The following is a 23,812-nucleotide window of genomic DNA, read 5'->3' as shown; positions in this document are numbered from 1 at the left end:
AGCCCCTTTGGGGGGGGGTGCAGAGAAGGAACCGGCTGCAGAGGCCGCGCTCCCGCTGCTGCGGGAGGGGACTCGGCGGGCGGGGGAGGCGGTGCGGGGCCAGGGCCTCCCGGGGGGCGGCGGCCGCCTGCCTGGCGCTCCTCAGCTCCCGCCCCTCCTCAGCCCTGCCGGCCGCCTCCCATCCCCCGCCCGGTTACCAGGCAACGGCACAAAGGGAGAGCCTCGCACGGGGACCGAGCGGCCGCCCCGCCCGCACCGGGCCAAGGCATGGGACCGGGACCGGGCAGCGGGTTCCGGTGCCCACCGCCCATCGCAGAGCCGAGGGGTCGCCGGGAGCCGGCGGGTGCGGGCCTCGCCCGGACGGAGCCACATCGCACTTGAAGGCGGCCGCACGGTGCGGGAGAGCGGCTGAACCCCCCCCGGCCCCGGCGGCAGAGTTGGGCCCCACGGGCGGCGGACGTGGCCGGTTTTGAACGATTGCCGCCGAAGGAAGCTTCGGGTAGGGAGGAGAGGGCGGCCGGAGCCTGCGAAGGGTCTGACCCAACCTCCCGCGGGCCGGAGGGAAGCTACAAGTGAGCAGGCACTGCTCTTGCTGCCCAGGTTGGGTCTGGGAAGCAGGACGGGGTGGACCTACACTGGCCAGGCTGCACCGTGTGTCTGTCTGCATTAAACAGGCTTCGAGTGTGCATGGGCAAGCCCTTGTGTTGCTCTCTGGTAGCCTTCAGTCACAGACCATTTCCTCGGGCGGACCTTCCAACCAAGGCTGGGTGCTGCTCTCTCAGCGGGTTTGTATTCAGGAATTCCTATTGTCCGTTACATGGCTCCAAGCACTATTTACTGTACAGCATCCAAACCCGGCAGCGAATAAAGACGTATTCATCTCCTCTCGCGGTTCTTCTGTAGCACTAATCAGCCAAGCACTTCAGAAACGTTAATAACAAAGTCCCTGCAACATGCTTGTAAGCCCATGACTCCCAACGTGTTTGTCCCACACCCTTCTCCCAGGGGTGCTGTGGCATTTTGGGGCCTCCCTGTTTATCCTGGGCACAGCATTGCTCTCAGTGCCTCTTGTTCCCAAGCCAGCCTTGTTGGCACGCAGCCCCCCATTGCACAACATGAGCATGCCTCATGTCTCCAACCTTCATTCATTCTTTCATCCACCCTTCTCCCCAACCTACCTCTTTGTCTTGACCCTCGCCAGAGCCTCCGCCTTGCCAGCAGTAATCCGTGGTGCTATTGTTCCCCACAACATTCTGGTTTCCACACGTTCAGTGAGGGATTGAAAACACCATGGATAATGTGCAAAAATGCCCACTGGTTTTGGGGTCATCAGTAGGAAATATTTCAGAGTATCATTTTGCAGAGGTGCTCTGTGTTGGCAAGAACACCCTGTTGATGCCTAGCACAGAGGTAAACATTAGACTGGGTATTAGGAGCAATTCCTTTCCAAAGGGTGCTCAGGCATTGGAACAGGCTGCCCAGGGCAGTGCTGGAGTCACTGTCCCTGGAAGTGTTCATACAATGTGTGGATGAGGCCCTCAGTGCCATGGGTTGGCAGTGGCCTTGGCAGTGCTGGGGAATAGTTGGACTTGATGTTAAAGGTCTTTCCCAACCTGGTTGATTCTGTGGTTGTATCTGCTTCACGGAGTGGCTCACTCAGCTGAACCCCAGGAAACAAGAAAGGATATTACTATTATTGCTGTTGAGCTAGCAGTGCTTGCAGTTGTGGCTGTTTCAAACTGCTACCTTAGGAGTTGACAGCCTTACCTCCTGAGATGATAGTGAGTATGACCCTTAGAGGCCAAAGCGATGATGAGTGCAGCTGCTCAAGGCCTGTTTTGGATCTCTGGCTGGCTGAGGACAGGCTATAGACACAGGGGTGACATGGGTGCTGTCAGCCTTCCCAAAGGCTGCACCAGCTCAGGAATCCTCATAGCCAAATGGCTGCTAGGTAGAACCCCCCTGCTTTGACTCAGGGTGGCATGCATAAGTGGAAAATACACATGAGGAACAGAAGTGGTCCTGTGTGCTGGTGCAGAGGCCAAGGGCTGGCTACAGAACATGGGAAATAAACTTCTCTCACTTTTGAAATGAAGATATTGAAGACCTTGGGCAAATCAAGAGCATTATTAGCTGTATCTTTTCAGGATGGATAAATGACTCATGGAATCTGTGAGCCAGCCAGGAGGCCTCAGCAAACTTGCTGGGGTGCATCTGGTCCTTTTTCGGAGCAGGGGGATGGGACATGACACCTTATGAGGTCTCTCCGTCTCCATCATCCCACTGCTTTTCAGTTCTACCAGGGGACTAGCAGTAGCATGTGAAATGAGAGGCCTAGTTGGGATGTAGAAATGCAGCACAAGAGAGATGCTGATAAACTGTAAAGAGTCCTGGAGGGAATCAGTGAGATAGTTAAGGTGCTCAGGCCCATGGCACACAAGGAGAGGCTGAAGGAGCTGATTCTTCCAGCCTGGAGAAGAGGAAGGTTAGGGGGAAAGTCATTCCTCTCTGCAGCTGTTTCTTGTGGGAGGGGTATAGAGAACTCAGGGTCAAGCTCTTCTGACAGATGCAGAAAGGGTGAAAGGGTTACAAAATTTGTAAGGGAAATTCTGACTAGATAAAGGGAAAACCTCCTCCCCGAGGGTAGTTCAGCAGTGGCAAAGGTGCTGATAGGGGCTGAATCTAGGCCTGGGACCAGCCCTGCTGTGAGCAAGAGTTTGGAGCAGAGACCTCCAGACACCCCTTCCCATCTCAATCTTCCTGTGAAACTCTGATTCTAAAAATACAGAGCCCTGTTTCCCTTTCTGGCACACAGCACACAGTACTCTCCTCGATGAGCCAAATGCGCTTCATTCAAGTAACATGCCCAGCACCCAGATTTTTGACCTCTTGTCAGATGTTCAGCAGAAGAGTGTCTCTGACAGCCTCCAATGTTAAAGATGTTTCTCAACACTGGCTTTTAACATGTTAACATCCAATGTTAAAGATGTGCTCTCAACACTGAACACCATCCCATGGTTCTTGAGAGAGGCAAAAAGATACCAGAGAAATTCAGCAGCTCTTCAGTAAGGCTTTCCTGTACACTTTACAACAAGCCTAATTCAGTTGCATCTCCCCTTCCAGATCCATTATGGGCACATGCACCTATTTAGAAATGAAAGAATAATTCTGGAAGGATGGTGGCTGGTGTTAAATGATCCCTTTAACCACTTGACATCGTTCTGAAAACGTCATCTAACCAGAGTATGACTTGGGAGTTGAAAGAAAACCAATCCAAGAAATGTTTCCCTGCACAGATACTGTCACATCCCCAGCCCTTCCCTGTGGTGTTCCTCATCCTGAGGCATACTGGAATGCACGTTATAGGACAGCAATCTGATGGAGACATCAGCTTATACACCAGGAGCCCTCAGGTGTGGGAACAGCAAAGTGTTTGGACATTTCTATCACAAAGAAACAATAACCAACCCTGCCACTGAGGTGAAGAGAAAGCAGCGTACATCTTATGATGCATTAGCTAAGGATGAAGATCTGCAGCGACCAGGCAAATATACCAAGGACCCTATATTCCTTATATACATTGTGCCACCAGTGACAAACTCTCCAGCTTGAGAAAAGGCATCAAGGTGAGGCCCTGCCACAGCGCAATGCTTCTCAGCACCTCAGTGCTTTCACATGTCTTCCCTGAAACAGGGATGTTGGCAATACTGATAGCTCTTCACTAACAAATTGTTATCAAAGTGTGGGGATATATATAATGCTTCCCTGCTGTTACCGCGATGCTGTGTTTAAATGGGCAACACAGACTACCTTGGGTACTTAGTTTCCTTCCTAGCACAAGAAAAAGGCAAATGTGGGAAGGGAGATGCTCTTGGGAACATAAAAGCCAAGAAACTTGATTTCCAAAAAGCTGCCCTCCTTGCTAAGCAACAGCCATATCACTCGCCAAGGTCCAGCCTCTAAAACAAATGAACACAGCCGATAGGTGTACAACTGGAAAGAGTGTGCTCCCGCACCACCTGCACGCAACCAAAACGCACCTTCCTGCCCCAAACCAGCGTTGTCGTGCACAAACGCTTCTTTGAGTGAGGACGCGGCTGCGAGGGCCCACAGCAGAGGGGAAGGCCCCCCCCTGACACACACCTCCCATCCCCATCGCTGCCGGCGGCAGCATTCCGGCACGGGAAAATGGAGCGTTCCCGGCGCCGCTCCCGAACTACAGCTCCCAGCGGCAGCCGCGGCGTGCGGGATGTGCTGCCCCGCGGCCCTTACCCCGCGCTGGGCGGGAGGCGCCTCTCGGGGTGCCCCGCAGCGCCTCCGGGGGTGCGGGGTTTGTTCAGCCCTGGGAATGAGGCGAGGGTCGGGGAATGCGGGAGATCAGGGGCAGGCTTTGGGCTTGGGGGCAGTTCTAGTCCGCAGCTCCGCTGCTGCTCCGTGGGGCTGAAGGGGAGGCTGGACAGAGAGCTTGGGCGAGAGATAGCCCGAGGCTAGGACACAAGCTATTCATTAGCACCGAGATTTGTTCTGTATTCACTAGTGATCCCCTAGGAACCAATCCTGTCTCTACTCTTACGTTCTCCCTCCCACTCTTTTTTGTTCTAGGCATGTGTGCCATAGCCTTTGTCTTCCCTTCTTGAACCTACTCCCTTCCCTGTGGTATTTAGTGAAGAATCAACAGTGAAATGGCAGTGGTCTAAGGTGTCGACTTTTGATGTTAAAGTCTGAATCAGGACAGGGTTGGGGGGGCTTGGGATTTCCCCTGTCCTTGCTCATCACAAAAGACAAGGCAGTGTGGCTTAAGCAAGGGTCTAGAAACTTACTGTAGTAACGTGGGGCAGGAGGTTTGCAGGACCTGTGTGTGCTCAAGTACATAGGGGGGATGTTGACATGAACTGGTAGTGATGCGCGGATAGACTCCACAACTAGTTAAAGTTGTAAAGTAGGTATGCTTTTATTCAGCGCTGAGGTGCATGGGGATCGCTCCTCCAAAGCATGCACACCTCAGGGTTGTTCTCCCTTTACATCTATTCTCTTAAGGTATACATAGACATGAGGTTGCTCAATTCGACTATACGTATTTAGTATCTATCCCCACTTCGTATTATAATGAGCCGGAAGGTCCTTTGCACCTGCGCAGTGCCCCTTCTGGTCATGGGCAGGGGTCTCAGGATGAAATAAATGAGTCTTCCTCTTCTTAAACTTTACACCTTTTAACCTTCAGACATGGCCTTAGGGTTTGGTCAGTGCCCAGTCTGCTTCTCCCCTGCTTCTCAGCAGGACCAAACACCTGTGCTTTTGTCATGATCTTAGGGCTTGGTCGCCCAGTCTGCCTCTCCCTGGCTTATCAGGAAGACCAATCATCTGCTTTTGTCAGTAGAACTAGCACCTGCTTCTCCCCCTCCAGCAGTAATCAATGCCTTGGCAAGATGGCAATGGCAGGTACTTAGGACAGACAATACTTTTGTTTAAGCAAAGGAATTCCTTTAACCCCCTTGTATAATTTCTCTGTATTACCCCCCTGTACATTGGTTATCCGTGTAGCAGTAGCAGTGGGCAAGGTGGTTTTAGCATTTATTCCCTATCATAGCTTGAGTTGGATTTCTCACAGCAGCCTCCTGCCTTGGCTGGAGTCTGTCCACAATAACATTGCTGAGCAGGCACTTGGCCTTGCTGGCACTCAGCCTGCTGGGGCACAAGCTGAGCATGGGCTACTCTTCCCAAGTACTGCTGTGCTGCCTTTGTGAAACAAGATGGAGCTGAGAGGCACATTCCTTCTATCCCTCTAGTCACTGCTCTGCAAGGGGAGGAGGATCTGCGCTCCCAGTCTTGCAGTTCCAGGTTCCCATCACTTGAGAACAGCCTGGGGCCCACCCTGGAGGGCACGGTTAAAGACTGCACAGCAGATCTTCATGCGATATGGTTTGGTGGAGATGGTGGGGGCAATGTCCGCCCTCCCTCCTGCCTTCCCCCAGCAGAGCAGCCTGGCTGTGGCTAGAAAAGGAAGTGGGGGTACCGGGGCCTTTTCTTTCTCTTGCTTGTTTCAGTTACCTTTCTGCATGAGCCTCTCCTGCTCTGATGGCAAAATGTCCCCATTTCCCAAACACTGGCATGTAGAGAGAAACATCAGGCCAGGCCAGGCAACTCAGGTGTGAAATACATTTTAATTGAGTTTTAGGATCTGTAGTTTGTCTGTTGCTCAGCTGAGCATGGGCCGTTCAGAAGGTGAAGCAGACATTATGGGCAGAGAAGAGGGTAAAGGACTGCAAGAGGGGAGGGAATAGAGAGAAAAAGGTCACGAGAAGCAAACGAGAGCATGGATTTGTTTACGGATGTGTTTTAATATATCATCCCGCAGTGCTGACTCGGAGACTGACAGTACACACACACACACACACGCAGACCCAGTGAGGGACAGCAGTGCACTTCAACGCTAAGCTGCTGGCAAGCACATCCCAACACAGCACAGCACTTGGGGTGGAGGAAAGGGATGCTGGGGTCCCACCAGAGCTCAGTGCAGACACAACCTGGGGCACAAGGATGCCGTAGGCCAGCACACATGCACCTACACACGTGCACAACGAGAGCGAGCTACTGGTGACACTCGTCCATACACAGACATGGGTGCAACACTTGTCCAAACACAGCAGCCAACGCACATATGCTCATTGCCCGTGCTCCGGCGTGCAGGAGAAACACACCAGGCAGCTGGTGTGCTCTGCAGTCTAACACATGAACAGAGCGGCTCAGATGCAGCCCTGCACACAGAACCCCAACAGACACGCAATGCCTACATCCAGAAATGCTTATGACCCCAAAGCAAGGGACACAGGTATAGGCCTCTCTCTCATCCTTCACCTGGTACATCTAGCTGGGGACACCTGAACTCAGGGGGGTTTGAAATGAGAGGGAACCAGGTGGCAGAGTGGGGGAGAAAGAGCAAAAAAGGGAGCAGTGGAGCAAAGGGAGGTCCAGAGTCTGTGAGGTGGGAAGGAGCAGCAGGGTGGCTGTGCCCTGGGGACAGTGTTCAAAGAACACTTGGGTTGCGAAAGTTGTGTCCCGCAAAGCGTGCTTCGTCACCAAGCTCTTCCTCAATCCTGCAGGAGGCAGAGAGAGCACATGTTAGGCCCTTGCTGTGAGGGAGCATTGGAAGCACCAGGGTACCAGAGAGAGGCAGTGCATCATCAGGAAGCTGACATGGGTTGGAGGAGCCAAGGAGGAGGAAAGGAGTCTGCTCCAGAGATCTCCTTGGGATCCTACTGTCACCTCTGTGCCTTGTCTTCATATCATTTCCCCCACAAGCCCCATCTACCCTTGGGTTTTCAGCTTCTCCCACCCCAGTTACTCACTCTTACATTCTCTCTTTTGCATTGCCACTCCCAGAGCCTCTTACCTCATGAGCTGGTTGTATTTAGCCAGACGTTCAGACCTGCAGGGAGCACCCGTCTTTATCTGCAAAGCATTCCCCAAAACAAATACTGTTAAGACACTGTCATAACTCGCACTAGTTTCCCATGGGGAAGCAAGGGATTCTGTCTTCACACCCCTTCGCTTTCCTCCAGACTTGTGCATGGCCTGGGTCTCACCTACCTGCCCAGTACACAGTCCTACAACCAGATCGGCAATGAATGTGTCTTCAGTCTCCCCAGATCGGTGGCTCACCATCACCCCCCAGCCGTTCTCCTGGGCCAGCTTGCAGCTATAAGGAATGAGGGATGCAGTCAGCAGCTCCCGCTCCTCTGACCACTGCCTGCATAAGGTGGATCCAGACAGCCTTTCCTCCCACCCTCAGCACCCTGCACTCTGGTAGATACAAAAGTCTATTCATCCAATGGACAGATGACACCCTGCTGTGATTCATCAACAGCCCTTTCACAGGACAACAAGGGCAGTGGGAGGGACTTACGCCTGGATGGCCTCTGTGACAGATCCAATCTGGTTGACTTTCAGTAGGAGGCAGTTGCAGGCCTTCTCTTCAACAGCTCGCTCAATGCGCTTGGGGTTTGTCACTGTCAAATCATCTCCCACTATCTGAATCCCCACATTGGCCGTGAATTTGGACCAGGCTTCCCAGTCATCTTGGTCAAAGGGGTCCTCAATGGAGACCACTGAAGGGACAACAGAAGAGACATGAGTCAAAGCTGCCTCCTTTCCCACCCCAAAACCAGAGGGCATGTACCTGTTAAGCAAGGACAGCTGCTCACCTGGATAATCACGTACAAAGCTTTGGTAGAGGTCACCCAGCTCATCTGCAGAGATGTAGCGGCTTGGGTCATCTGGTGACTTGAAGTCCAGGTCGTACTTGCCATCACGGTAGAACTCGGAGGCTGCCACATCCATACCAATGACAATCTTGTCCGTGTATCCTGCCTTGTCAATAGCTTCCTTGAGGAGCTCCAGAGCTGGGAGGAGGAGAGTTGCAATCAGCCCATACAGAAAGCTCTGCCTTTCAGTGAGAACATCCCCTGAGAGGGTTCTGAGAGCCACTGAAGGGTCTGACAGTGAGATGGGAGAAGTAAAGGTTGCTCAGAGCACAACAGAAACATGCCACAGAGCTGTGGAGGCCATGTCCAAAGGAAGAAGGAAGGATTTAAAGTACAATCCCATAGCTCAAAGACAAGTTGGGGGAAGTCCCTGCAGAAGTGTACACACACATAAAAAGTATTTATGAAAAGGCTACAACAGGTTGAGGCCACCACAAGTTGAAGTATGTTAGGAACTGTTCCCTAACACAGGAGGTAAATGACACTGAGACATCATATTTTGAACTGATCTTTGGGAAACGCTGTGAGCTGGGTATAGGAAGCCACAGCATTGCAGGCAGAGGTACCACATCTCTGCAGGGCTCTCACCTTCACTGTTTTCCAGGATGTTGGGGGCAAAGCCTCCCTCATCACCCACATTGGTAGCATCCTTGCCGTATTTCTCCTTGATGACACTCTTGAGGTTATGATAGACTTCAGCCCCTATGCGCATGGCATCACGGAAGCTTTCAGCTCCTACAGGCAGGATCATGAACTCCTGCATGGCCAGTTTGTTGCCTGCATGGGAACCTCCATTGATCACGTTGAAAGCCTGGAAGAGTCCATAAGAGAATCAGAGCTGAAGGTGCCTGTCCTGACACCACCTATAAGAGGCTCTCACCGTGCCCATTCGTGACATCCCACAGGGTAATATCACCTACAGTGCATCAGACCAAAGGCACATAGGCCCGGGGTCTTCTTTCCAACAGTGGCTCCACGGCAAATGGTTGGAGAGGACTTTCCCTCTTAATTCATAGATTCTTATAATAGAATCATAGAATGGTTTTGGTTGGAAGGGATCTTGAAAAATCTAACCCCTGCCACAGGCAGGGACACCTTCCATGGGCAGGGACACCTTCCACTGGAGCAGCTTGCTCCAAGCCCTGTCCAACCTGGCCTTGAACACTGCCAGGAATGGGGCAGCCACAGCTTCTCTGGGCACTCTGAGCCAGCGCCTCAGCACCCTCACAGGGAAGAGCTTCTTCCTAAGAGCTCATCTCAATCTGCCCTCTGGCAGATTAAAGCCATTCCCCCTTGTCCTGTCCCTACAGGGCCTTGTCCACAGCCCCTCTGCAGCTTTCTTGTGCTGTTTTCTTTATGCACTGGAGCTGCTCTAAAGTCTCCCCTTAAGGAGCTTTCTCTTCTCCAGGCTGAACCAGCCTGGCTCTCTCAGCATTACTCCAGAGCAGAGGTACTCCAGCCCTTGCAGCATCACCATGGCCTCCTCTGGACTCACTTGAGCAGGTCCACATCCCTCTTATGTTGGATCCTCCAGGAGGTTTCCCTGTAAGAGATCTCCTGAGCTATATGTGTTCAACTGTGCTATGTTTGTCTGTATTTGTTTATCAGCAATGCAACATCAGCCCCTCCTCCAGGACCTTTCTCATTGACTCTGATAAAATGTTAGCACCCACAACACCCTTTATGAAGGAATTTTACAGAGCAGCTACCCCTGCTGTGGAGACCCATATGCCCTTGTTTTGAACCATGCCCCAGAGGGTTCACATGATGCCCTCTGGTTCTTGTGCTGAGATCCTCAGTCAGCTCCCACCACAACCTCTGTCTTATTCTCCTCAGGCCCCTTTTCCATGTTGAAACCTGTCAAATCCCAGGCCTTGGTTTGCTTCTTTAAGTGCAGTGCACTCAGCTGATGTTGCAGTCCTATATTCCTTCCTTCTCCACCTCCCAACAAACTCCTTGAAGTTTCTTTTGGAGTTTGTGCAGGTGGATGTCAAGGACCGAGGGCTCTTACTGGCACAGGAAGGATGAGATCAGAGTTGCCAGCCAGGTCAGCAATGTGCCGGTACAGGGGGACATCCTTCTCTGCAGCTCCTGCCTTGCACACAGCCAGTGAGACTCCCAGGATAGCATTGGCACCGAATTTGGCTGTGAGGGAAAACAAGGAGTTAGGCTTCTCACCAGCAACCTCCTGCCCAGCAGTGCCCTTGCCAACTCTGACAGTGCCCCCCCCTCCAGCCCCTTGCAGCCGCCCCTGCTCTTTACTTCCCAGGCCAAAAAAGAGGGATGGATTACATTTGTTCTCTGTGCCATCCATCTCAAGCATCAGATTGTCTATCTTCTCTTGGTCCACAACAGACAGGCCCTGCAAGAAAGAAAACGGCTTCTGAGAAGGGGAGGCTGAGAAGAGCTGTTGACTCTGGTGTGCAAGACAGGAGACATTGATGGATAAAGCTGTGGGACCTTTATAGCTTGTGGGGGAACATGTACACACAAAGCTTTGGAAACTAGTGCCTTGGGATGTAGTCAACTTAGGTAACCACGATGATATTGCTGCAGTGCAGTGTACATGTGCCCGCACTGGAGGGGGGATCAGGCACGTGTTGCTGGGGACACAGGACTGCCTTGGGGATTTACCTAGCTTTCTGGAAGCTTCCACGGAGCTTTGTGGTGCTATGACCACATAGAAGCTAGGCAGAACAACAGTACATGCTCAACCCCAAGCAAGCAATGTAGACTGGATGGAGCTGTCCCCGGGAGCGAGCATGGCTTAATCCATGCCCCCCACCAGGTGAGGTGTTTTTGTGGGGTGGAGATTGCTGGGCTGTCAGCCAGACCTCCCCGCAGGCTGCACAGGGGGTAACGTGTGGCTTTAGCTCAGCTCTCGTCAGAGCAGGCTCCAGGTCCTCAGGTATGAGGAGGCTGCAGATGTGACACCACTGCTGTGCAGCCCAGTGCCATGACAGACCTGGCACGCTATGGTCATTGCTCATCGCACCACGAGTGTTGGGTAGGACAAAGAGGGTGTGAGGCCACAGACACATGGGTGAGATTCGGTGCTTGAGGAGGAGCACATCTGAAAGAGGGGAGGGAGCTCTACAGGGAGCATTGAGGGGGCTAGTTAGGCAGTAGAGATGCTGCAGTGGGTCATGTAGCGTTAAATCCTTTCCACCCAGAGGGAAGCTTGCTGGAGACACATACAGGCATGGAGGACAGGAGGGGTGCACCCAAGTTCACAGAGAGCATCACTATGTCTGTTAACCCAGTGAAATGAAGAGAGGCAGAAACAGAGATATGGGGACAGAGATGGACCAGAGTAAGCGATGGACAAGGGAGAACAAAGAGAAATCCTTACAGAGCCCACGAGAGCTGGGGCAACAGTGCTGTTGATATGATCCACGGCCTGCAGGACCCCTAAAGAAGGGAAGAGATAGAGAAAAAGAGAGAGAGAGAGAGAGTGAGGCAAAAAGAGGAGAACAGAAGGAGGGAGAGGACCAATAGAGAGACAGAGAGGGACAGCGAGGGAAGGTTGAGGCCTGATCTTTCATTTTAGCTCTGTGCCTCTGTGGTCCCCCTGAGGGTCACATCCACACCACGGCAGCAGCTGAGCAGAGCCCTGTGCATAGGCACATCCCCACCTTTCCCGAGGAAACGTGACTTGTCGTTGTCCCGCAGCTCCAGCGCTTCATAGATCCCGGTGGATGCGCCGCTGGGGACCGCTGCTCGGAACATGCCTGGGGAACAGCAGAGCACACATGTGAGGTGAGCAGAGGGAGGGAGAACCCTCATGGACCTGCTGGTGTCCTGCTGCCCTGAGAAAGGATGGGGTAACTGCTGGTGCAAAGGGATGGCCCCTCAGGGCTGGTTGTCTCAGAGGGGGAGCACCAGGCAGCGGAAATAAAAGCACCCAGGAATTCCAGGCTGAGAACCTGGATCTAAGGCGCCCCAAGGTCCCTGTTGAACCCAGCACTATGGGTGACAAAGGGTGGAGTCCTGGCTTCTCAGCCCTCCTCCTGGTTCCAGAGGCAGCCTGACCCATGGCCAGTGCCTTCCTCCCCCTCAGACTAGGCCTGGGTTTCTGTAAAGAAGGGATGCTTGCTCTGGCCCCCCACTGCTCCTCACCCCTCAGCCTACTCAGCTTTGGGCCCAGCACAGCTCTTCCAGTTGAGACACATGCACATGTCCATGCTGCACAGGGAACAAACCTTCCCCTGCCTCATGAGCATGGCCATGGGTGTGTTTCCAAACTTGTACTGCATCTCAGCACTAAAAGCATAGCTGCCGCTGGCCATCGTAGGGATTTGACAAGGGAAATACGTCTGTGTTAATGACACTTCCCATCCCCAGTGCTAGCAGGCACATGGCTCAGTCGCACTAACTCCGCTGGATGGGCAGCACGTCCCCTGTTGTCCTCACCACTTACCTTTGTGTGTGTACAGGTCCACCTCAACAGTGGGGTTCCCACGGGAGTCCAGGATCTCACGTGCATGGATCCTCTCGACTGCCATGGTTGAGCCTGTGGAAAGGACAGGACATACCCAGCTCTGAGAGGGCCCCAGGATCTGGTGCTTCTAATATCTAAACAAAACACTGTCAGGAAGAAGGGAGCTCAAGGAAAACAGACCTGAGGAGATGGAGCTAAAAGTATGGGCTCAAGAAAATGGAGCAATTGGTACTAAACCACAGTGGGTTTAGTGTGGAATTCTGCCCAGGAACTGGTTATCTGTTCGAGCTCATTCTGCCCCTTCGGTAGCATCACACACTGGGAGCTCCCACTCCCCCTCTCACTGCACCACAGCTGAACTCTGCCCCTTTATCAGAGATGGGCGGCAGAGAGGGACACAGAAGCAGCACCGAGGGCAGCAGAGGGAGGGATCAGCACATCCCTTGCCTGGAGGTGAGGACGGTGCCTGCCAGGGCAGCCCAGCGTGGCTGCTGCCGGGGGCAGAGCTGGGCAGGGGGTGGCTGAGCCATGGGGACCCTCACCCGGTCCTTGCAGCCCCAGCACCCGGCTCAGCCCTCCCGCAGGGTCAGGCAGTGCTGAGCTGGAGCTGGCCAGCAGCCTGAGGAGCCATCTTGTTGAAGGCCTTCACATAGGAGAGAGGGCTCTGAAGGGAAGGGGGGACCTGGTCCTTTGCTCTGCTCCTGAGACGGGGAAATGGGTGACACCGGGAGGCACCTCTGTTGGATGGGAAGGTTGAGGAAACCTGGCATTTTGGGGCACTGGGTTAAACCTGAGGTGCAAAACAAGTTGGTTGGTGAGGATGGCTTTGAAAAAGCTTCTGTCGCTGAAATTTGATCGTGAGGGGGTCCAAACCCACTCGTTTTCCTCCCCCATAGCACTGCCTTATTCCCCTGCCATGGGGCCATGCACTGCTGGGGAGCTGCCCCCCCACAGGAGAAGGAGCAGCAAGTGAGTGTGCATCACCCCATGTCCCCAGCCCTGGCAGGCTTTCCTCCTCCAGCCCCCAGCCATGATTCACCTCAGCAGGGCCAGCCCCACGCACAAGCCCGTGCAGAGGCTGTGGTGCATGTGAGCAGCAGTGGTGCAGCCAGCACCGGGGCTCAGCACAGGGCGGTGGGGCTGCAAATAGCACATCATGGCACGGAGGGGAGTAGAGAAACTGGCTGGGGGAAAGCAGGAGCCCATTGCCTCAGGTGGTGGAGATGATGCTGCCCTGAGGTTTCAGCTTCCCGTAGTGGGGAGTTTCAGACAGCGACACCAGGGCTCTCTGGAGCCCACACAGGGCCCTCCACCATGTCCATCTGGGCTGGAATCCCTCATCAGCTGCTTTGGCAGCTCTCCTCATGCCATCTGGCACACGCTGCGGGAACTTCCTCCACAGCCGTGCCCGTGCAGCTGCGAGCTTCCTTTGCAGCAGTGCCCTGGCCATGCCCCAACAGCCTCCACAGGAGACAGAGGAACAGGATTGCATTAACGTGCTCTTTGATAGCAAGACCTGTGCCAGATGTGGTGCCTCTCTGCTTCTGTGGTCAAGTTGCCCATGTCACATCCCTCTGCCCACATCCACGGGCCTCTGTTGAGGCCAGCTCAGAGGAAACCAAATAACAAGCCCAGATCCAGCCTTACACGCCTCACCCCATCACTCTCTTGATCTCTTCTACCCTCTAGTCCTTTAAATCCTTTTCTCCACTTGTGCTGCTGCCCTGTGTCCCTGTGTTTGCCCTCCTTTGAACAGTGCAAAGAACCACCCTGAAATCCCTGGCATCCACTGCACTGTCCTAAAAGGAGGTCAGAGGGGGATAAGCTGGGATAAGGGATTGGGACAGAGCCATGGCCACAGTGAGGAGCAGAGAGGAGCCAGGCTGAGGCTGGGGCTGGGCATCCCAGAAGACAGGCGCTGCTGCGGTGCCATCCCGAGGGCACTGCTCTTGGGCACTGCCTGTGGCCAGGGCATCGCAGTCCCCCCTCCCCGCCAGGCAGACAAGCGTGGTGAGACCTTCCCCCCAGCTCCCGGTGCTGCTGCGATCCCCTCAGGGCTGGGCACTGCTCCCAGGAAGCGCGCACTGCTGCAGTGTCGTGGCTGATGCAGCTATTGCTTGCTTGACTGTCACCTCCTCTCCCTGCTGCCCCCCTCCTCTGTGTGCTGTGGGGCTGTGCAGATGAGAAAACATCCCTTCTCCTCCCTCCCGCCCTCCCTCCTTCCCTCTCCGTGAGACCCGTGTTTGTGTGAGCACCTCGGGAAGCTGGGGACTGGTCTGCTCTGAGGCTGGGTCCGTTCCCCAGCAGTGCCCAAACTGAGCTTTGCCTGCTCCCCACCCGCATCTCCCGGTAAAGCTCCATCCCGCAGCGCCTGCCGGCAGTGCCCTTGGGAGCAGCGCCTATCCTTGTTGACTGCCCCCCCTCTGCAATCCCCTGGGTTCACATCTGAAACGAAGCTTTCCCGGGGTGGGGAAGGAGGGAGCACCTGAAATCAAAATACGAAAGAAAAGTGAGCACAGTGGGGGTGAGGAGAAAGAGGTGGGAGGAGCAGGGGGAGGAAGCGAGGGGAGTTCGGTTGTTAATGCCGCTCAGCGTGGACCTTCTCCGCAGGGACCCCAAAGTGCGTGTGGGGTTTGGAGGACACGGGGTGGGGGCAGAAACGTGCATGCGGTGAGGAGGGCGCTGGCCGTGGAGAGACACTTACCTTCCTAGGGCAGGGGTGAACGAGAGACACTGAGAAAGTACTGGTGGAAAGGAGCGAGGACGGAGCTGAGGAGGGATGCAAGACCTCAAGGGGAGATGATGTGTCCTCTAAGCCAACGGCGGCGGCAGCAGCAGGATGGAGACGCCCCTGATAGGGCCGGGACAGCAGCATGTGACCCAGAGCTGCGATGAGTCAGGATTTAGCAAAGCTTTGCAAACAGCACGTAGAGGATGGAGAGAGAAAGAGGGAGAGACAGACAGGGGATAGACGTAGACAGACGAGGGTGAGGAAGCCGGGAATGGGAGTGGGTGTGCAGGATAAACAACTCCAGTCACTCCAGGCTCATTAATTATTTTTATTCAAATCAGAAAATGTTGTAGGATTTTTGGGAGGCATAAGTTGAACCACAGAACCTGTAACTTTTCCCTTTTCCCTCTCAGGCCTACTGAGGAGAAGGCACATGAATGCAGTGTCTGCAAAAGCCCACTGCAGTACCTCAGGGCAGCTGCCAGGACCAGTGTGAGCAGCCCTCCTGTTTATTTCTCCAGGGGCAAGCTGAGGTGAGGGTGGGTCTGGTCCTATGACTGCACGTGTGGGGAAAGGCATCTCCAAACCTAGACTGGCTGTGGGTACAGGTGTTAAAACCAGGGTCACTCAGCCGCATCACCCTGCTCTGATCTCTCCATTTCCTGAAGAAGGAAAGAGGGACAAGTTAAATGACTCCATGCCAGAATTCCTTTCACCACTCACTTCTGCAAGTGGGGATGGGGATGGCCAGAGCGTTGTGATGCTGGCCATCATAATCAGGTTGTGAAGCCTGGTCTCTGTTTCAGACTGTCTTTGCCCTTGGGACTGACCTCTCTCAGCCTTCTCCTCATGTAATTTACAGGAGAGGCTTGATCAGCATGTCTGATCCTCTCTCTTTCCCTTTACTTCCTTCCTCTGGCCATGCTGGTCTCACCTTTTCTTCCTGTCTTATCTGACGGATTTCTTTTGCCTCTGCTCGCTCCTCTTGCTGAACTACATCCTTGTCCAGGCGCTGCAGGTGTGGCAGCAGGGCCAGGACCTCCAGCCGGTAAGAAGTCTCCTCAGAGCATGGATTGTCCAACAGCACCAGTGTCTGCAGCATGGGCAGGAACTGCAGTTTTGCCACCTCCTGAATGCTACTGATCCTATTGTTCCTGAAGAAGAGGAAGCACAGAGAACAGGGCAAAGAGACATGTGCAAGTAGTGAGATCCCTTTGGAACAGTAGGGTGATGAGACAGACAAAGCAAGACTTGTCAGCATGATAGACTGTAGACTTTCTGTGATCTACAATACAGATCTGCCTGCAGCTCCTCAGACTGAGGGACAAAAGGGACATCTCTGGATTTCTCTGTGCTCAGACAGTCCACTGAGTTGTGTGGTATCACCATCACCTGGTATGGCAAATGCCAAGAAGTAAAGGGCACTTCACTCATGTCCAGGACACAGAGAACATGCTGAGAGGGATACAGAGTACTATGGCAAGGAATAGAAAGTATGAGATGGGGTGTGAGAGTGACTGAGAAGCAGATCTTTTCTGAAAAGCCCAGGAAAGGCCCTGGTTTTTATAAACCTCAACAGCCAAATGCTGAACACCAGGTAGGACAGGAAAGGTAAACCCATCCCATCAGCTCTTCAACTTCCAAAGAAACCAGAAAATCCTAAAGATCTAAATAGGAATACAGCCTGATGAAGGGGTCTCTGGTCCCCATCAGATCAGGAGGACCCACCGTAGGTTGAGGTACTGCAGGCACTTCATACTACTAGAGAATCCATCCAGGGTCTCGAGCTGGTTGTCACGCAGGTGCAGAGTTGTCAGCTGCTCCAGCCCCTCAAGGCCTTCAAGGCTCGAAATGGTGTTCTGGGCCTGAGCACCAGAGAGGCGGGAAGGGAGAAGGAAAAAGGGGACACACAAGAGAGGGAACAGCAGTTATTTCTGGCCTTTGAAGCTCTTTTTACCCTTCAGAATCCCTGCCACTCATAACACAGCCTTTTCTGAAGCTAGATTGGGTTGCTCAAGGTCTTGGCCAAATGGGTGCTAAGTAGTCAGATTCAAGGACCAAAAGTTTACTGGAAAAGTGTTTCCTGTAGCATCACTTGGTGACAGAGACAGAGCCATGCCAGGTGGACATGTTGCTGCCAGCACAGCACCTCCTTCCATGGCAGTGCCAAATCTGGGTCCCTAAGACCACAGGGAGCAACAGTGTGGAGTGGAAAGGATAGATCTAAGCCTGAAACAAGTGTATTTAAAGGATGAATAACCAGCCTCTCTCAGTTACTCCATGTAGTCCAGGTATCTTCATCAGCTGCTTCTCATGTGGGGGAAATCTGCTACCAAGAAGTCTCCTCCTCTCCTCTAGGAGCAGAAACAGAAGCAGGCTACATGTTCCTGAGAGAGGTTGCAGGCATGGTGGTTGGTTTAATTTTAAGCTTTTCCAGGTATAATTGTTGCTCTCCATCCATAGGTGCACCTTCTTGCAGCAAATCTGACAATCTTATGGCAGGAAGTCCATCATTCCCATCACTGAATTTCATTCACTTCATTGTGATGTGACTTATGAGACAGGGACATACAAAGTGCTGGGCTGATGGCTGGGCTCAGTGATCTTAGAAGTCTTTTCTAACCGAAAGGATTCCATGAAGCTCTGAATTTCAGCCATAGTTTCACAGCAGGATTTCGGCTGGAAATGGCCACTAGAGGTCTCCTGGCCTAGCTTAGCGCAGTGTCAGCATCCACCTAGCTCAGGCTGCTCACCCCCTTGTGCAGCCACGTTTGGAACATCCCTGGTAACTACAACCAGCCCTCTGAGTCCTCCAGCCCTAGCAGGAGGCGATTCGCTTGCGGTTGGGGCTGCAGTCTCTAAGCACGCGGATACCTGGGCAGGAAGCAGGGAGAGAGGTCCTGATGTGTTCCCTGAGCTTTGTTGGTACCCAGGCAGTGACGTGGCTGAGGGCCAAGACTAATAAAAGGCTAAATTCAGACATGCTGAACTGGTGGGGTAGGAGAATGGTTTAAGGCTAGGTCATTCAGGAAAAGAGCATTTTGTAGAACAGGAGGATTTGGATGGAAATTAGACAAAGGAGAATCTGGACAAGCTGGGCCAAATAAAGAGGGTAACACAGGGACAAAAAGAGGAAAGTTGGAGATATAGTGAAGGTTGTGTGAACAGATTTAACAGCAGGAAGGATTAGTACACTGAACCTCAGAGCATGTCAGGAGCCAGTGTGGGAAACAGGGAGGGGAGCTCACAGACCACTGCTCTGTAAGATGAATAATAACTTCCTGACACTCTCATTTTCTCCATGACTTCAGTGTGAACACTTTTAACAGCTCTGGCCCTATAAGAACTAACAGGGCAATGCAGAAAAGGTTTTTTTCAGGGTTAGGTTGTTGGGGGTTTTTCCCTACATCAAATAACGTTCCTTATGACACCTTTGAGTGATCACATCATCACCATAGCTTAGATACCAGTTCTTCACATAGATGTGATGCCACCATTTCTTATGGAAGCTACTAGAATGTGTTGCGCATGGTTGTGTCCCCTCTTCCAGCATCCCTGGCCTTACTCTAGCTGGTTGTTGTCATCACTGCTGCAGTGACTGGGAGCTAACAGACCCCTGCTGACAGGGCTCTGACAGGGAGCAGTGATTCTCAAAGTGTCCCAATAGGACACAGCAGCTCATAGTCTTCCTGCCAGTAGGTATAACTTTATTAGTGCTCACTTTCATCTGCAACTATGTCATACATTAACCACATTTGGTTCCACTCCTTTAAGCTGAACCGTTCGTCTTGAACCCTGTCCTTGAGGCATCAGCTACATCTACCCATGGGTCAAGTAATACTGAAAACTTTATACAGAAATCAAAGCACATCCTGGAGAGAAACCTCCCTCCAGAATGATGTAATGAGCACGTGAACATGGGAGGCAAACTAAAGCCCCAAAGACTCCTGAAAAATTAGTCAGTTATTCTTGTTCTAATAATCACATCTTGCAATTTGCCTGCTTCACATATGCAGCTCAGAAATCCCTCAGTCATGTCAGTAACCTTTAAATCATGGCATCATAGACTCACAGAATCATGGAATGGTTTGGGTTGGAAGGGACCTTAAAGCTCATCCAGTTCCAAACCCCTGCTATGGGCAGGGACACTTTCTGCTAGACCAGGTTGCTCCAAAGCTCCATAGTGCCTGGTCTTGAACACTGCCAGGGATGGGGCAGCCACAGCTTCTCTGGGCACCCTGTACCAGTGCCTCAGCACCCTCACAGGGGAGAACTGCTGCCTGAGAGCTCATTCATCTCAACTTCCCTTCTGTCAGTTTAAAGCCATTACACCTTGTCCTGTCCCTACAGACACTTAGCAAAAGTCCCTCACCAGAATTCTTGTAGGCCCTGTGCTGTGTTTGCTTCCCTTCAATCTTTCACTAAAGTCACTGTTTTCACTTTGAAATGCTGCACTGTATCTAGTGACTTATTGAATTCATCCCTCCTTTGAGCACCTCTGGTCCTAAAATCTCAGCTTTTCACCAGAAAATTGCAGGCAATCTCAGCAAGCCATCTCCTCAGTGTTTTCTGACAGGGAGTCTTGATTCTAAAAGCCTTTAGAACCTGTAATTGCTTTTTAAGGGGTAGTGACTCAGGACACTCTAGCCTTTGCAAGCTGTAGCACTGTGTGATGCATGGAACCAGGCTATGCCTACTTTCTTCACTCGTGTCTCTAGGAGTAAGTGTTCTCTTGAAGCAATAGTTTATGATGTTAGGAAATTGCTTTTCCTGTCTTAGTTTCACTGCAATGTTTAACCAGTTTCCTTTTGGTAGCTGAAGGTGTGAATCATATAATTGTACTGCTTTAAAACCAGTATTTGATTAGGCCCATCAGAGAGGAGAAAGAGGCATCACCTCCCTGCTGTCACCCAGAGCAAACCTGGTGCTTTCCCCACAAACCTCTGGGGGTCCCAGGGCACAGGGCATACAGGCTTGCCTAACACTGCCAGAAGAGAATACCCACAGGAGGGGAGACCCCAACACACTGAACTCTCCCCTCTGCTGTTTGCAGAGCTAGTACTGGTCAGTGGCAGCTCCTTCCACGCTGTCTGGGCAGACAGTGAAGAGCTACCCCAAAAGAAGTGATTTTGTCTCTTTAGCTCGCTGAAATCTGTTCCTCTTTTGTGCTGAGAAGATTAACTGATTGCACTAGCACAAAATTTGTGCTGCTTTGAAGGGCACAGTGTCTCCCTCACATGGACTAGAGGTTCCAGGCTCTGGAGCAGCTCTGTCCCCCTCCCCAAGCTGGCTGATCCCTTACCAGATAGAGGGTCTTGAGCTTGGGAAGACTGAGTCCTTCTGTGCTCTTTAGCTTGTTTCCTCGCAGCTCCAGGATTTGTAGGCTGAACAATTGGGCATGACTCAGGCTCAGCGCTGACTGGATTTTATTTTCTGAGTGCCAGAGGAGGAAGGAAACAACAAGAGAATTAATCCCACCTGAGGAGAGTGTCCTGTGGGCACAATGAGGAGAGGGGTCTTTATCACCTTTCATGCTGAGGTTGGCTAAGCGGGGGTGAGTAATGCCCTCCATGTCCTTGATGTGATTGCGAGCAAAGCTGATGACCTGGAGGTAAGGCAGCTCCTGCATGCAGGCACTGCTCAGCAGGTTCCCATCCACCTTCAGCCAGAGCAGGTGGGTTAGGCTGCTCAGTGGGGCCAAATCCTGGAGCTTGTTCTCCGACAAATCCACGTACCGCAGGTGAATGAAGCTTTCGAGGAGGCTGATGTCTGTCAAGTCCCTATGGGAGGGAGGATGTGAATAAAGCATCTCTCATAGTTTCCCCTGCTACCAGCTTACAGCTGCTGGAGGGAGGGCATCCTCCTCTCACACTTCCCCTGAGAAGCCTTGCTGGAGAGAAGGAAGAAAAAGGCAGGTGATAGGGATAGGCTAAAACAGTCTGTAAAGGAGGCTGAATTGTTAAGATTGGACCCACTTTCCTGGCACATGGAGTACTTGCTCCCATTGAATTGTGTCTGTTAGGAGGGGGCAGAACCAGAGCAAAGAGGTTAAGCTGGGGCAGAAGGGTGTCTGTTAGGCAGCAGTGGCAACACCAAGGGATGTGTGGAACGACTTTCCAAGTGGGAAAAAGCTGGTTGAGATACCTATGAGGCTGCTGAAAGACACACTGTTACTGAGGCCTGTTAGTTATATCTAGGGTATACTGATAGGGCTGAGGCTCCAAATTGTCCCAAGGCAATTGTGACACTGTATTTAAGTGCACACCTTAAAGGTTAGCAGTTAACAGCAGAGATACTTAATGGCTATTTCTCAAAGTTACTGTGGGGACATCACCATCTTCGGGTTCCCTTGAGAGATCACATTGAGGGCAGGCTCCCCTCAGTGAAGGGGGACATGGATGTTCCCACCAGTGCGCTCAGGGCTGAGGAGGGACAAGCTATGCTGAGGTGCAGACTGTAAGCCAGATGGCTGGAAAACACGGCCTGGAAACTTTCCTACCCCACACAGCTGACCACCAGTGGCCTCACAGCACAGCTGCTCTGTGGCTACAGAGATGCCTGGCATCTCCTTAAGGGGAGAGCTTAGAGCAGCTCCTAGTGCCTAAAGGTGCTACAAGGAACCTGGAAAGGGGCTTTAGATAAGGGCTTGTAGGGACAGGACAAGGGAAATGGCTTTAACCTGCCAGAGGGGAGATTTGAATGAGCTCTTAGGCAGAAGCTCTTCCCTGTGAGGGTGCTGAGGTGCTGGCACACGTTGCTCAAGAGAAGCTGTGGCTGCCCCATCCCTGGCAGTGTTCAAGGCCAGGATGGACAGGGATTGGAGCAAGCTGCTCTAGTGGGAGGTGTTCATGCCTGTGGCAGGGGCTTGGAACTGCGTGAGCTCTAGGGTCTTTTCCAATGCAAACCATTCCATGCCTCTCCCGGGGCAGATATTGCACACTCACTTGGATTTGGCTTCAAATTTGACATAGGCGTGGGCCAGGCCGTTGCCGGTCTTACAGAGGAGAGAGAGACCCTCCTTCAGGACCTCCTCTGTCAGGGGACACGGAGCCGGCGCCTGGGAGAGAAGGAGAGAGCTCACCACCAGCGCTGGCCTAGCTGCGGCCAGGGAGTGCTGAAGCCCCGTCCCTCACCTGCTCCTCCTCCTCTGCCGCCTCTTCCTCCTCCGCCGCCTCCTTCTCCTCATCCTCTTCTTCCTCCCCCACCTCCTCCTCCTCCTCTTCCTCTTCCAGCTCCTCGTCCTCCATCCTCACCGGCTCCGCTCCCTGCCGCGCTGAGGCAGCTCCCTCAGGCTGAGCGGGCCGCGGCGTGCCGCTGCCATGGAAACCGAGCAGGCGGGGCCCGGATTCGCTGCCATAGCAACTGCGCTGAGGGCCGGCCCCGGGGCAGGGTCTGCTGCTCCCAGCCGGGGCCTCGGTACACCAAGTATATACAGTATGTATACACCAAGTATACACCAGTATGTGTATAGACCCTTCTCCTGCCTGGGCTGCACATCATAGAATCATGGAATGGTTTGGGTTGGAAGGGACCTTAAAGCTCATCCAGTTCCAACTCCTGCCACAGATAGGGACACCTTCTACTAGAGCAGGGTGCTCCAAACCCTTGTGTCCAACCTGGCTTGAACACTGCCAGGGATGGGGCAGCCACAGCTTCTCTGGGCACCCTGTGCCAGCATCTCAGCACCCTCACAGGGAAGAGCTTCTGCCTAAGAGCTCATCTCAGTCTCCCCAGTTCTGGCAGGTTAAAGCCATTCCACTTCTCCTGTCATTTCATGCCCTTGTAAAACGTTGCTTTCCAGGATCTTTCATGATCCTGCTCTACTCTCACGTGAGCTCCTGATCATTCCCTGCTGGGTGATGTCCACAATTATCAGAAGCGTATCCAGAGAACTGAAGGATCCAGGAAGAGACTGCTGGAGGTTGTCCTGCCCACCTCAAAGTGGGTCTGGCTTCAAAATCAGGCTGGGCTGCAGAAGGTGGTGGTCACTCATACAGCAAATAATCTGTGTGGAAAGACATTCACATGTGGAGCAGAACTAGGCTCTGCATGGAACCTCCCATGACGTGCTTTCTCAGCTGCCAGGAAGTGCCTTTTGGGCACAGTGTCCTGACCCGCTGTGGTGAGGCTGCTTCAGCCCTTTCCTCCAGGCTGAGGAGCTGGGGAGGGCAGAGGCTGCAGTGCCAGTGGGTACCATCAGTGCCTGCGGGGCTGTGCCCCTGTGTCTGATGAGCAGAGCTGGGTGTTTTGTGGTTAGTATCAAAGTCCAAGGCCCTGCTCCCTTTCCCTCCAGTGCACTTTGTCTCTCTGCAGCCCCTGGGCAATGTCTGTGTTAGATAAGCTGGTCCAAGCTCAGCTGGACACAACCATCAGACATGA

General features: G+C 52.9%; 2 protein-coding genes across 3 annotated transcripts; both read right to left on the bottom strand.

Moving 5' to 3' along the window:
* Positions 1-6,142: 6,142 nt before the first annotated feature.
* On the bottom strand, positions 6,143-15,541 carry ENO2 (enolase 2). Of its 2 annotated transcripts, none has more exons than XM_034060039.1 (11): positions 15,407-15,541; positions 12,682-12,774; positions 11,897-11,992; positions 10,554-10,623; positions 10,273-10,406; positions 8,850-9,072; positions 8,202-8,399; positions 7,904-8,105; positions 7,588-7,696; positions 7,391-7,449; positions 6,143-7,094 (listed from the first exon to the last, which is right to left on the bottom strand). In XM_034060039.1, exons 2-11 carry the CDS (start codon positions 12,745-12,747, stop codon positions 7,025-7,027), a joined length of 1,227 nt encoding a protein of 408 aa, XP_033915930.1. In that variant the 5' UTR covers positions 12,748-12,774; positions 15,407-15,541; the 3' UTR covers positions 6,143-7,024. The 2 variants fall into 2 exon arrangements, with proteins under 2 accessions (XP_033915930.1, XP_033915931.1); XM_034060040.1 differs by lacking the exon at positions 15,407-15,541 and adding an exon at positions 11,614-11,672 and having other exon boundaries at positions 12,682-12,766.
* Positions 15,542-15,799: 258 nt separating this feature from the next.
* Positions 15,800-22,680, bottom strand: LRRC23 (leucine rich repeat containing 23). Its single transcript, XM_005146640.3, has 7 exons — positions 22,567-22,680; positions 22,378-22,490; positions 20,960-21,213; positions 20,736-20,866; positions 17,162-17,298; positions 16,368-16,587; positions 15,800-16,095 (listed from the first exon to the last, which is right to left on the bottom strand). Exons 1-7 carry the CDS (start codon positions 22,678-22,680, stop codon positions 16,057-16,059), a joined length of 1,008 nt encoding a protein of 335 aa, XP_005146697.2. The 3' UTR covers positions 15,800-16,056.
* Positions 22,681-23,812: the final 1,132 nt, after the last annotated feature.

The sequence above is a fragment of the Melopsittacus undulatus genome, chromosome 2, assembly GCF_012275295.1.
Source record: "Melopsittacus undulatus isolate bMelUnd1 chromosome 2, bMelUnd1.mat.Z, whole genome shotgun sequence".
NCBI lineage: Eukaryota > Metazoa > Chordata > Aves > Psittaciformes > Psittaculidae > Melopsittacus > Melopsittacus undulatus.
Note: the sequence above shows the minus strand (reverse complement) of the source record. Positions and strands in the feature narration are given on the sequence as shown.